Source organism: Oryctolagus cuniculus, chromosome 3 (assembly GCF_051225735.1).
Source record: "Oryctolagus cuniculus isolate XC-2025 breed Fujian yellow rabbit chromosome 3, ASM5122573v1, whole genome shotgun sequence".
NCBI lineage: Eukaryota > Metazoa > Chordata > Mammalia > Lagomorpha > Leporidae > Oryctolagus > Oryctolagus cuniculus.
This window is the reverse complement of record NC_142869.1, coordinates 140,009,566-140,022,008: the sequence shown is the minus strand read 5'-3', so window position 1 is coordinate 140,022,008 and position 12,443 is coordinate 140,009,566. Positions and strand designations below refer to the sequence as shown.

The window sequence follows — 12,443 nt, the reverse complement described above, 5'->3', positions numbered from 1 at the left end:
CAGAAGTGGCTGAGTCAAGGATCAGGAGATCGGTTCTACTGGGTTCTCCAGGTAGTCCCAATGTGCTAACAGGGATGAAGAGAAGTGGTCTGAGAGAAAAGAAAATGCTCCACTGTTGAATCTGAACACGGAGGAAGGAGCCACAAGCCAAGGAGCGCAGGTAGCCTCCAGACATTGGTGAAGGCAGAGAAACATTCCCCCCAGGAGCCAAGAGAAGGCACGCTTCCCTGTGCACCCATGTAGATGCCTGAGACCCAGACTGTAAGGCAACGAATGTGCTGCCCTGAGAGACTAGTGTACGAGCATAGTTGAAGAATGAACCATCCAGGAATAAGAGGGAAAAGGAACTCCTTTTCCTGTGTTCAGTCAGCCTTCTTACACTTTGGAAAGTTTTCTTGGATTATAGTTTTAGATTTTAATTCCAAGACACTGTTTTCTATCTTCAGTAATGCTGATGATGTATTGTTCAATTTTCTTGGTTTCTCCTATTTATCACACTCTGATTAGTTTTACCTTTTCATTTAGTTTGCTTCTCCTGGTTGTTTTCATTCCTCTCCTCAATGTTCCTTATGGATGTATGGCTTGAATCTACCCTCCCCCGTGTCATCTCACTTCATTCTCGAGAGGACTGCATTTGTTTGAACTCCGTTGGTAAGCTTCATCAACTTCTGTTTCCCGTCCATCTATCCTTTGTCCATGGATTCTGGGCTACAGACATTCTAAAGTAAATGACTGTATTCATATTTGAAAATGTTTTTATAAAAAAGTTCCATTAGGTCCAGGTGTTGTGTTGCAGTCTTCCTCTGCTTTGTGTGGGAATAGAGGAATTTTCATCAGTGAAACTGTCTTTATTCTCATTATGTTTCTTAAAATACCTTTAAAGGAGTGTGCTATTTTGTCTTCATTTTGAAATGCCTGATGTTTGTATGGATCATCAGTAACAGGTGAGTCTGAATGCAGGGGTGCAGTCTAGGGATGGCTCAGATTTCTTATTCTAAAATGTTCTATCCTGTAAGAACAGTTTCTTTAATACACACTGCCATTTCGAAAGGGAAGAGTTGCCATACTTTCTGATTTTGTTATATTCTGTTCATCCGGGAGGTGAAAGGAATCTATTTCCAGCCATTCCTATCTTTTCCTTTACCACCAAACCTCTAAAGGAAACTACACACTTCTAAAGCAAGACCTCGTGTTCTCCTGACACAGTGCGTTCCCAAGACTGCCATACTAAGTTTGGTCCAGCGTATTTTTTTAAATGTATTTATTATTTATTTGAAAAGCAAAGAGAAAGGTGGGGAAGACATTGTGGCCTACAGGTTGTAGGTGACTTGCTAAGATCATGTAAGACAGAAAAGGGTTGAGCTGAAAATCAAAACCACGTTCTTCATGCAACATTCTCTGTCACTTTGTGCCTAGGCAGTTTCATTACTATGAAATTCTAATAACAGATAAATACAGGTTTATGATGATTTATATTTCACTATTTCATTGAAGTATCTAACATAGTTTTTTTTTTTTTTTTTTTTTTACAGGCAGAGTAGACAGTGAGAGAGAGAGAGAAACAGAGAGAGAGGTCTTCCTTTGCCATTGGTTCACCCTCCAATGGCTGCTGCGGGCGGCGCGCTGTGGCCGGCGCACCGCGCTGATCTGAAGGCAGGAGTCAGGTGCTTCCCCTGGTCTCCCATAGGGTGCAGGGCCCAAGCACTTGGGCCATCCTCCACTGCACTCCCGGGCCATAGCAGAGAGCTGGCCTGGAAGAGGGGCAACCGGGACAGAATCCGGCCCCCGACCGGGACTAGATCCCGGTGTGCTGGCGCCGCTAGGTGGAGGATTAGCCTATTGAGCCGCGGCGCCGGCCCTAACATAGATATTAAAAACAAAGCTAGCACTGGTTTTCCTATAGCTTTCCAGATTTAAAAAAAAGAGAAAGAAACCTTATCATAAATTATCTAACATATTGGTTAAAAATTGTTTGTCCTTACCAAAGTAAAAAATAAGTTCTATAACATCCCCGTCAATGTAAAGAAGGTAAAGGAAAACGCACACACTTTACTAGTAGAGCAGGTCTCACAATTAAAGATACAGACATAGTTCCCAATGAATTACCTTGATATTTCCCTGAGATAAACAGTCTGCATGGCTTTCTTCAAATGAGGTTCAATGTTTCTCCACAGTTTGCGAGTATCACGTTCACTTGCTACCCCAAAGGGAGAAAATGTTAATAATTTAGAACTTTTAAAAATATTTCTCAGTAGAAATATTAATAAATAAAATTATAGAGTTACCTTCTCCTTTGACCACAGGCTCACAATATTTAGGAAAATTAAGCACTGCCTAGAAATCAAGAGAAAAAGCACTGAATTACCACAATTAGGAATTTATTTTTCAAGTAAAATTTTTATTAAAATTCAGTGAATTTATTAAAATCCAACTGATTAAGTAAAATGTGATTACAGCTTATTGCTATAATAAAACAGCAAAAGTGTCAATATTCAGACAGTACAACAACATACCAAATATTTTTGAACTGACTAAACCCTGAAGAGAATATTAGCCTCTGGATACAAAATAACAAAGTATAATTTGCAGGTCATAATTATGTCACATGGGACCATAAAACAGTCAGTCATAAAATTTAAGTCGAAAAAATTAAGTATTATTTTCTAAGGCCTGAACATTCTCATAAATTAAACATGATCTAGTTCAGTGTCTGGGTCGGCAGCATTACTTGAGAGTGTTATAAATGAAAGTTTTCGGCACCATCCCTGGCACACATAATCAGAATCTCTGAGGATGAGACTGAGGAATCTGCATCTTAACAATCTCTAGAATTTTGATGTATTCTAAAGTTTGAGAGACATCAACTAGTCATAATTGATTTAGCAGTTTTCCATGACTCAACACTGGAATTTCACTGAAAGGGAGCTTAAACAAAATGGTTAAAAACACACTGTTGCTGTTTATTGTTATTAACTTGGCTTCAAATATTTCTTTTCTTTTTTTTAAAAGATTTATTTTATTTATTTGAAAGTTAGATCTAGAGAGAGAGAAGGAAAGGCAGAGAGAGAGAGAGAGAGAGAGGTCTTCCATCCGCTGGTTGACTCCCCAGCTGGCTGCAACAGCCGGAGCTGCGCAGATCCGAAGCTGGGAGCCAAGAGCTTCTTCTGGGTCTCCCATGTGAGTGTAGGGGCCCAAGGACTTGAGCCACCTTCCACTGCTTTCCCAGGCCATAGCAGGGAGCTCGACTGGAAGCGGAGCAGCTGAGTCTCGCACCGGCACCCACATGGAATGTCGGCACTGCAGGTGGCGGCCTTACCCGCTACGCCACAGTGCCGGCCCCTTCAAATATTTCATACTGAAATAATTCAATGAGATCTAGAAATATAGATGTATACAAATGTATAATTATAAACTTACATTAAGAGGATGACTGAGGACTAAGAATCAAATCTTCCCTATTCTTCATCAAAACAAACTATTTAAGGTAGAAATATCTTCCAAAATCTGCTGTATTAAGTGGCAAGAGGGAGGAAGGAGAAGAAATTTGCACTTCAGCCACATTTCTTACCTTAGTTTCAGATTTTCAAATCTGAGTACCATTTAATAACATCAAGGTGTCATAACTGGTAAACAACTTGGCTGAATAAAAACAACTGCTTTATCTTATACAACAAAAACAAAGCCGGAGGCATCACAATACCAGATTTCAGGACATACTACAGGGCAGTTATAATCAAAACAGCATGGTACTGGTACAGAAACAGATGGATAGACCAATGGAACAGAATAGAAACACCAGAAATCAATCCAAGCATCCACAACCAACTTATATTTGACCAAGGAGCTAAAACCAATCCCTGTAGCAATGACAGTCTCTTCAACAAATGGTGCTGGGAAGACTGGATTTCCACATGCAGGAGTATGAAGCAGGACCCCTAACTTACACCTTACACAAAAATCCATTCAACATGGATTAAAGATCTGAATCTATACCCCGACACCACCAAATTAATTGAGAACATTGGGGAAACCCTGCACTGGCAAAGAATTCCTGAAAAAGACCCCAGAGGCACAGGCAGTCAAAGCCAAAATGAACAAATGGGATCACCTCAAATTAAGAAACTTCTGTATAGCAAAAGAACAGTCAGCAAAGTGAAGAGGCAACCAACAGAATGGGAGAAATTATTTGCAAACTATGCAACTGATAAAGGATTAATAACCAGAATCTATGAAAAGATCAAGAAACTCCACAATAACAAAACAACCCAGTTAAGAGATGGGCAAAGATTTAAACAGAAATTTTTCAAAAGAGGAAACCAAATGGCCAACAAACACATGAAAAAATGTTCAGGATCTCTAGCCATCAGGGAAATGCAAATCAAAACCACAATCAGGTTTCATCTCACCCAGTTAGAATGGTCCTCATACAGAAATCTACCAACAACAGATGCTGGAGGGGATGTGGGGAAAAGGGCACCCTAACCCACTGTTGGTGGGAATGTAAACTGGTAAAGCCACTATGGAAGACAGTTTGGAGATACCTCAAAAAATCTGAATATAGACCTACCATATGACCCAGCCATCCCATTCCTGGGAATTTACCCGAGGGAAATGAAATCAGTAAACAAAAGAGCTATCTGCACCTCCATCTTTATTGCAGCTCAATTCACAATAGCTAAGACATGGAATCAATCTAAATGCCCATCAACCAAAGACTTGATAAAAAAAATTATGGGATATGCACACTATGGAATACTACACAGCAGTAAAAAAAAAAGAAATCTGGTCATTTGCAACAAAATGGATCAAGCTGGAAAACTTAACACGTAGTGTAATAACCCAATCCCAAAGAGACAAATACCATATATTCTCCCTGATCTGTGAGAATTAATAGCACTCCTAAAATGAAAGCTATAGAAGTGAAACTGACACTTTTAGAAACAATGACTTGAATAGCTCTCATCCTATCAAGGAACAGTTTTTTATCGTTACTTTTTATTTTGTATTTTTTTGTTGTTTTCTTTCTTTTTCTTTTCTCTTCTTCATACTATATGTTGAATTCTTTACTTAACATAGTTAATTATATGTATATAAAGTCAATTTTTAAAAATCCCAGTAAAAAATAAGAGGAGGAATAAGAGAGGGAGGAGGAAGTCTATAACTGTAAAGCTGTATAGTTCTGCATACAGTCCTACAGACTTACTTCTAAGGGTACAGCCTAAAAACTTGTCATGGGGCTCCAAAACCCATTAAAATCAGTGGTAAAAATGCCATCTTAACTGTTAAAGTGATCATATTAAATGTTAAAGTCAACATATAGTTAGGTTTAAGTGTAAAAGTGATCATATAAATAATACCAAGTGCCTGGTAATAATAATAGACAGAATTAAAAAGGAGGGAATGTCCAATATGGGAAGCAGTCCACACAGCAGACTCCTAGAATGACATTTGCTATAAATAACACTATAACACTTTGACCTCAGAATCAACCCTTAAGGCTTCCTGGTCTGGCTGAAAGGCCTGTGAGAGCATTTCAGGCATGGAGAGCCAAGACTCTGGCAAACAATATCCTACACGAAGGATCTCAGAGACCTCAGTGGAAAGAAGGGGCCATCAAAGAAGGATGTACTTTTCTCTGAAGGGAGGGGAGAACTTTCACTTTGCTTATGGTGGAGTCCAAATACTGATGGAATCTGTGGTCCCCAAAGGCTTCTAGCCTTGGCAGCCCATGGCAAGAGCCTTGGGTGATCACAGACGTCATAAATAAGAGTGTTAATTGTTAAAGGAACAACAGAAGTCACTGTGCACTTACTCCCCATGTAGGACCTCTGTCCTGAATGAGTTGTACTATGAGAATTAACCGCAAAACTTGTTCTCAAACTGTACTCTATATGTTGTGTGTGTGGGGGGGGTGCAAACTGTTGAAATCTGTACTTAACATAGAGTTGGTCCTCTGTATATAAAATTTAAAATTAAACTAAAAATGAACCATAATGAAGGAGATGGGAGAGGGAGTAGAAAGTGGGATGGGAGTCAGGGTAGAAGGGTGGGTATGGGGGAAAGAACCACTATATTCCTAAAGTTGTACCTATTAAAAATGCATTCAATAAATAAAAGCTTTAAACAAATTAAAAAAAAAGTAACTGCTTTTCTTTTTGGTCAAAACATTAAAATATAAATTTAATAATTTATGAATAGCAGTAAAAAAGGAAATGAAGATATTTAAGAGGCTATTTTAATAAATTATAGTGACGGGAGAATTAGCATTTGCCCCATGTGATTCAACAAGAAACTATTAAACAAAACTATGTGATTATAACAAGAACATTTAACTATCCAAACACAATTGTCTTTTTATAAATCTACATAAAAAGTAGAATTTTATAAACAAAATATCTTTTGAAATACAATACTCTTACAACTTTGGCTATTAACATTCAAATGTGCTCTCTTTCACTCTTTTATTTATTTATTTATTTGAAAGGCAGGGAAAATCTGACTATCTGTTCTCTGAAGCTTCAGAGAGACTCTCAGATGACAGCCAGTGAAGCCATGGGACCTCATTCATACAATCAAAAGGAACTGAATTCTGTCAACAATCTAAATAAGCTTGTCAGTGGATTTGGCCCTAGAGCCTCACGATGAGAATTTACACTAGCAAAGACTTCAATTTCAGATTTGTCATACCTTGAGCACAGAATCCAGCAGCAAAGTGCCTGGACTTCTGACCTATGGAACTTGGAGCTAACAATTTGCTATCCTAAAAGAATAAATTTGTGGTATTCTTTACGCAACAACAGAAAAATAATACACAGCAGGAAGTGTAAACACTATCCAAAGCAAGCTAGACATAATCCTTGAACTTTCTGGCCTTTTAGAATATCTACATTCTATTTCTTAAACACTGGAGGATCAACACTTGGTACTAAGAACACCTGCATTAGCACTATTTTAAAAGAATTTTCATTAAGCAATGAGGTCTTTCTGTGTCACATCTTATTCTTCAAGCTCAATTTCTTTTCTCTCTCTCTCTCTCTCTTTCTTTCACAGGTAGAGTTACAGACAGTGAGAGAGAGATAGACAGAGAGGGAGAGGTTTTCCTTCCATTGGTTCACTCCCCAAATGGTCGCTACGGTCGAGCTACGCAGATCCGAAGCTAGGAGCCAGGTGCTTCTTCCGAGTCTCCCACGTGGGTGCAGGAACCCAAGCACTTGGGCCATCCTCCACTGCTTTCCCAGGCCATAGCAGAGAGCTGGACTGGAAGAGGAGCAACTGGGACTAGAACCGGTGCCCATATGGGATGATGGTACCGCAGGCGGAGGATTAACCAAGTGAGCCACAGTGCTGACCCCTGAGCTCAATTTCATTAACTCCTCCTATCCTCAAAAAGATCCCATGAATAGGCATTACTACTAACTAACCCCATTTTACAGACTAGATATATTGTGCTTCAAATCTCTTTATGTGATCAGCCAGAAAAAGCACTGTCTTTAAAAAGATCATGAGATCAGGCCAGGCACCCTATCTTAAAACAGATATCCTGAAGTTTGAAATCGGCTTCCTCACCAGATACATATTACAAAGAAAACAGAACCTTAACCAAATGCTCAAATGAACATCAATAATGGGATACACTGGAATCCATCTGATAGGATAAAATGAAAACAGCACAGCACATTTCTGTGATAGCCCTGTCAAGATGAGTAACGTGAATCTAATCATGAGGAAACACCCGACAGCTCCAGACTGAGGGAGATTCTACCAACAACCGGCCTGCTTCATCTTCAAAGATCTCAAACTCGGGAAAGTCTGACTATCTGCTCTAGACAATGCCACGTGATTCTGAACTGGATTCTTTTGCCCTGAAAGACATTACTGGGACAACTGACCAATCGTGAATAGGATCTGAGAAGCAGACTGTAGTGAAATTGCATCTGTTTTGGTTGTTGTACTGTGGGTATGTACAACAATGTCTCAGAAGCAGACTGAAGTATTCAGGGATTATAAGGTACTCAGTCACAAGCTTACTCTCACACAGTCTGGGGAAGTGGTAGGAGAGCTCTTTTTACTTTGCAACTTTTCTATAAGTTAGAAACCTCTTCCAAAATTTTTAAATGAATAAAAAAAAACCCATTCTATACTTTTAATATCTTGTAAGTACAAAATTTATTAAAATAATTAGGGTAAATTATGAACACACAAGTTCCACTGCATGTGATTATCATACCAAAAGAATTCTTAACTCTTCCAGCCCATAACTAAAGGTGTCTTGTAAAGGCAGAATGTATCACCAGGAGAACTGGCTCAAATACTTCTTCCCACTGGCTCCACGTCTGAAAACGACTGCCACAGCTACAATGAACATGAATGAATACCCCACACCAAACATTCAGCAAAAGCAGAGAAAATAAGCATACTATATGTTTTTATTTATGAAAGTTTGAAAACAAGCGAAACTCCTCTCATGTTAAAAGTCAAAATAGTGATCACCTCTGGAGAGACAAGTAGGATCCAAGTTTGGGAAAAATTATGAAGTGGGTTCCTGGAATGCTGGCAGTTTTCTACTTTTCGACCAGGATTACATTTGTAGAGGGATGTTAGTGATGAGCTCAACCTGAAATAGGCCCCCTCCCCACCCCAAAGGAGAAGATGCTTGAAATCTATTTGTAAATTGTAAGAGGTAGGTCCTAAATCGAAAACTTCCAACAACATACTAAGTGTGAACACAATCTTAAATGGTCTTCTATGTTCTGTCTCATGCATAATACTGAATCCGTTTAAGTAATACCTTTCAGGACAAAGAAAGGAAAATAGGCTGAGGTATACAAAATATGTTACTCTGAAAACAACTGCTGTCCAGCCTTAGCTATATTACTCCTTTCTGTCACATGGAGATAAGACCTGAAGTAGTAACAGAAAGTTTCTGAATAGAAAGCCAGACATGCTTGCCTTCTTTCACGTCCCCATAAGTAAAGTGAAAGGGTCAAAGAAAAATTACACATTTCCCAGACTGCTTGTGGAATATAAAGTTATTCTAATTAAAAAAAATTTTTAAGAATCTTTTATACAAAAACTATTATCTCAAGGTTAGTGTCTAAAGAAAGACCCATAATTAAACCTAACTACACTCAAATCCATTTAGATTCTAGGATATAGTTACTATATACAGAAATCCTGGGAGAAAAACTGCTGCAAAAGGTTAACAGGGATGTAAAATTGGAAGTTTTTATATCTCCTTTCTGTTACTATTTTGACTTCAGTGGAATACTACATTTTTTTTTTGTAGTCAGAGAAAAGAAAAGTCACACTTGTAAGGCAGAATGAAAAGACACAACCGAAGATGAATGGATGAATGACCTGGCATGGTGTACTGGCCTCAGAAGGCTCTAGCCCCGTCTCTGGGTTTCAGTCCCACATCACTTATATTTAGAAAAGTGTGACAAGATACATACTCATTTAAAGCAAAATGCTCACTCACCAGGTGTCTGAGCTCTTTCAAGTCCCGACACACTGTGTAGAAAACTCCAAGAAGAATGTTAATGTAGGCAGCATAGAAATCGGCTGAATACTCTGGGGGGTGATCATGAGACAGAATTTTTTGAAGGTTTCCTGTTCACAAGACAAAATAAACTTAAAATGACTAACAAAGCAACTCAGTCATTATCTTCTAGCATTTTATAACAGAGGTCTTAAAAAAATAAATATGCAGGTGTCGCTCCCCCTCTTCGTGGAGGAACGACACAGGACCCTGCGCTGTTCTTTTGTCTGCTCGGCCCTTCCCGGGTTTGCTGCTGGTTCTTCCCGGGTTGGCTACCATCCCTTCCACCTCCGTGGAAGGGCGGTTCCCCCTAGCCACTTTCCCCACTTCCACGGGGGAGCGGCACACCGCCGGCCGGCTCTCTTGGGGGCTGCACAGGTGTTCCTTCAGATAGATGTTCCTGGTGCATGTTGTCTCTCTCCTCCTTTATAGTCCTCTTCCACCAATCCCAACTCTGCTACCCACACGCCGAGTATGCTGCTCTCCTCCAATCAGGAGCAGGTCCTACAGTTTATTGGTTGAACTGGAGGCAGCTGCGTAGAAGCTGGTTGCTCCTCTCCCAGCGCCATATTGTGGGAAAGCAGATGCATAGAATAAGTCTTAATTCCAGTAACTTAGTCTAGTCCGAGTTGCTCCCCACATGCAGGTTCAGCAATAATTTAGGAATGATAAAACTGTTGTGAGAGTAGTGCAGCAAAGTACGGTTTTGTGACAAGAAAAAAAAAACCTTCATTTGATCTCAGTACGGATTCAGGGACCAAGCTTCTAAAGACCTTGGAATTTCCAAAGTGACAGGGCTGAGAGGAGCATCTTTTGTAATTCACAGTAATCATCTTTGAAACATGCAGGGGTTTATACTAATGAGGTAACTTTAGCTGGGTCCCTTGATAGCTTCAGAAGACTGGTTGTCAGATGAGAGGACCTGCTCCAGAGAGAAGAGAAGAGAAGGGCTGGAGATCGAGGCCGCCACCAATGGCCAATGATTTCATGCATCAGGCCTATTAAGTGATGTCTCCATTAAAAGCTCTGAATGATAGGTTTCAGAGAGCTTCCAGCTGCTGCATGCAGCCACAGGCTGGGAGTCTGGCATACCCCAACTCTATAGGGACAGAAGCTCCTGTGCAAGGGAGCCCTCTCACCTCCATCTCTGTGCCTCTGGTTTAACACACAAAGAAAAATCATTCCTAACTTCGAGAGAGGCTTTGGCTTCCAGTTGTAAGGGAGTAAAAAGAGTCAGAAACTTTTCATGCCCCTGTGAAAAACAACTACTGTCTGTGACATCGGCATCCCACATAGGTGCCAGTTGAAGTCCCAGCTGCTCCACTTCCAATCCAGCTTCCTGCTAATGGCCTGGGAGAGCAGTGGAGGATAGCCCAAATGCCTGGGCCTCTGTACCCACATGGGAGACTAGATGAAGCTACTGGCTCCTGGCTCTGTATCGGCCCAGCACCAGCTATTACAGTCATTTGGGAAGAGAATCAGCGAATGGGAAATCATTCTTTCTCCCTCTCTCTCTCTTAATTCTGCCTTTCAAACAAACAAGTAAATCTTAAAAAAAAATTAAATATAAGATAGAAAACTATTTTTAGATATCAAGGCAGTAGAGGACTATCACACCTGACAAAGGAGAAATGAGTGAGTCCTATCAGCCAGGACATCTAAAGGGAGGCAATTTTAAGACTGTGGTGCAAGGAGAGTTTCAAATGGAGTCTGTTAGTAACACTGAGCTGAGGAAACAGAGGCCAGAGGGAGGTAAGGCAGCTAGAATTTGCAGGGCAGAGCACCAAGGGAGTGAATGATGCAGAAAAAGTATCCCAGAAATTTGTACAGGGTTCCCCTCCCATATTCTCTGAATCCCAAATTTACGCACAACGTAAACCTCTGTAAGGTTAAAACTAAAGGACCTCTAGGAGAAAACAATTACTGGAGATCTCTAAGTCAAATCCTAGAACTCAGAGTTCTGAATTGTTCTCAGAATGTGGAGACAATGCTAATACACAGAGGATTCAGAAAAGAATTCTGAAAGGCCATAATTTAGAAGAGGAGCTAAAATTAGTTTTGGAATAAAGACTATTCTATATCCCCTCTCTAAAAAAGTTTTAAAAATAGCCTCAAAATGGTCAAATATAGCTTCAAGTAATTAAAAATGCTTATCAGAAAACAGCCCCACACACAACATGATGCTTATAATTCAATCAAAATTATTAGACACAGAGGAAAGCACAATGGATATCCAAAAAAGTAGATAATGAGATTAGCAGACAGAGCATTAACACAACTATTATAACTATATTCACTCAAATATATAAAGGAAGAGCATAAGATGTGCAATGAAAAATTCCACAGGAAGAGATTAACTGCTGATTAGACAACCGTGGCAACAAAAGTCCCTGATTTTTAAAGATATAAAAATAAAAACTATCCAAAAAAAAAAAAAACACAGAAAGATTTAAAATTTAAATGAAGACTTCCAATAGAACAGTAGCAAGAAGTCTAATATACTAATGATGCTGTCCCAGAAAAAAAGGAAGACAAAATATTTGGATAAATAATAGTTGAAATTTTTCCAATGTTGATGAAACTAAACACTCACAGCTCTAAGAAGCTCAAAAATCCAAAGCAGATAAACAACAAAAGATATTTTCTTTTTTGCCTCCTTATTTCTTTAAGGACAACACAACATTATGGGGTTTTTAAGAAATAGTACGATAAGGTATTATAATAAATATGTAAATAAAATATAGTACAATAGCAATAAAGAAGGCAAAGCACAAAATTCTAAGATACTGAAAATTTCAGATTGCCATCAGAGAATCACTTAACTTTTTCTGATACAATACTTGAGCCAAAAACCTGATCAAGTATATTATAATCTATCTGAAGAAAAAATGACCAGAAGATGAGT

General features: G+C 39.3%; 1 protein-coding gene across 3 annotated transcripts in view; it reads right to left on the bottom strand.

The window, feature by feature from the left end:
* Positions 1 to 12,443, bottom strand: part of ORC5 (origin recognition complex subunit 5) — an 85,664-nt gene that overhangs the window by 46,702 nt on the left and 26,519 nt on the right. For all 3 annotated transcript variants that reach the window (XR_016230992.1, XM_002712028.6, XM_051849723.3), the window contains exons 6-8: positions 9,479 to 9,609; positions 2,286 to 2,334; positions 2,107 to 2,197 (exon numbers count right to left, since the gene is read on the bottom strand). Coding sequence is in view for 2 of the 3 variants with exons in the window: in XM_002712028.6 (XP_002712074.1) it covers positions 2,107 to 2,197; positions 2,286 to 2,334; positions 9,479 to 9,609 (271 nt within the window). In the remaining variant the exon portion in view is untranslated. The remainder of the gene's footprint in view (positions 1 to 2,106; positions 2,198 to 2,285; positions 2,335 to 9,478; positions 9,610 to 12,443) is intronic.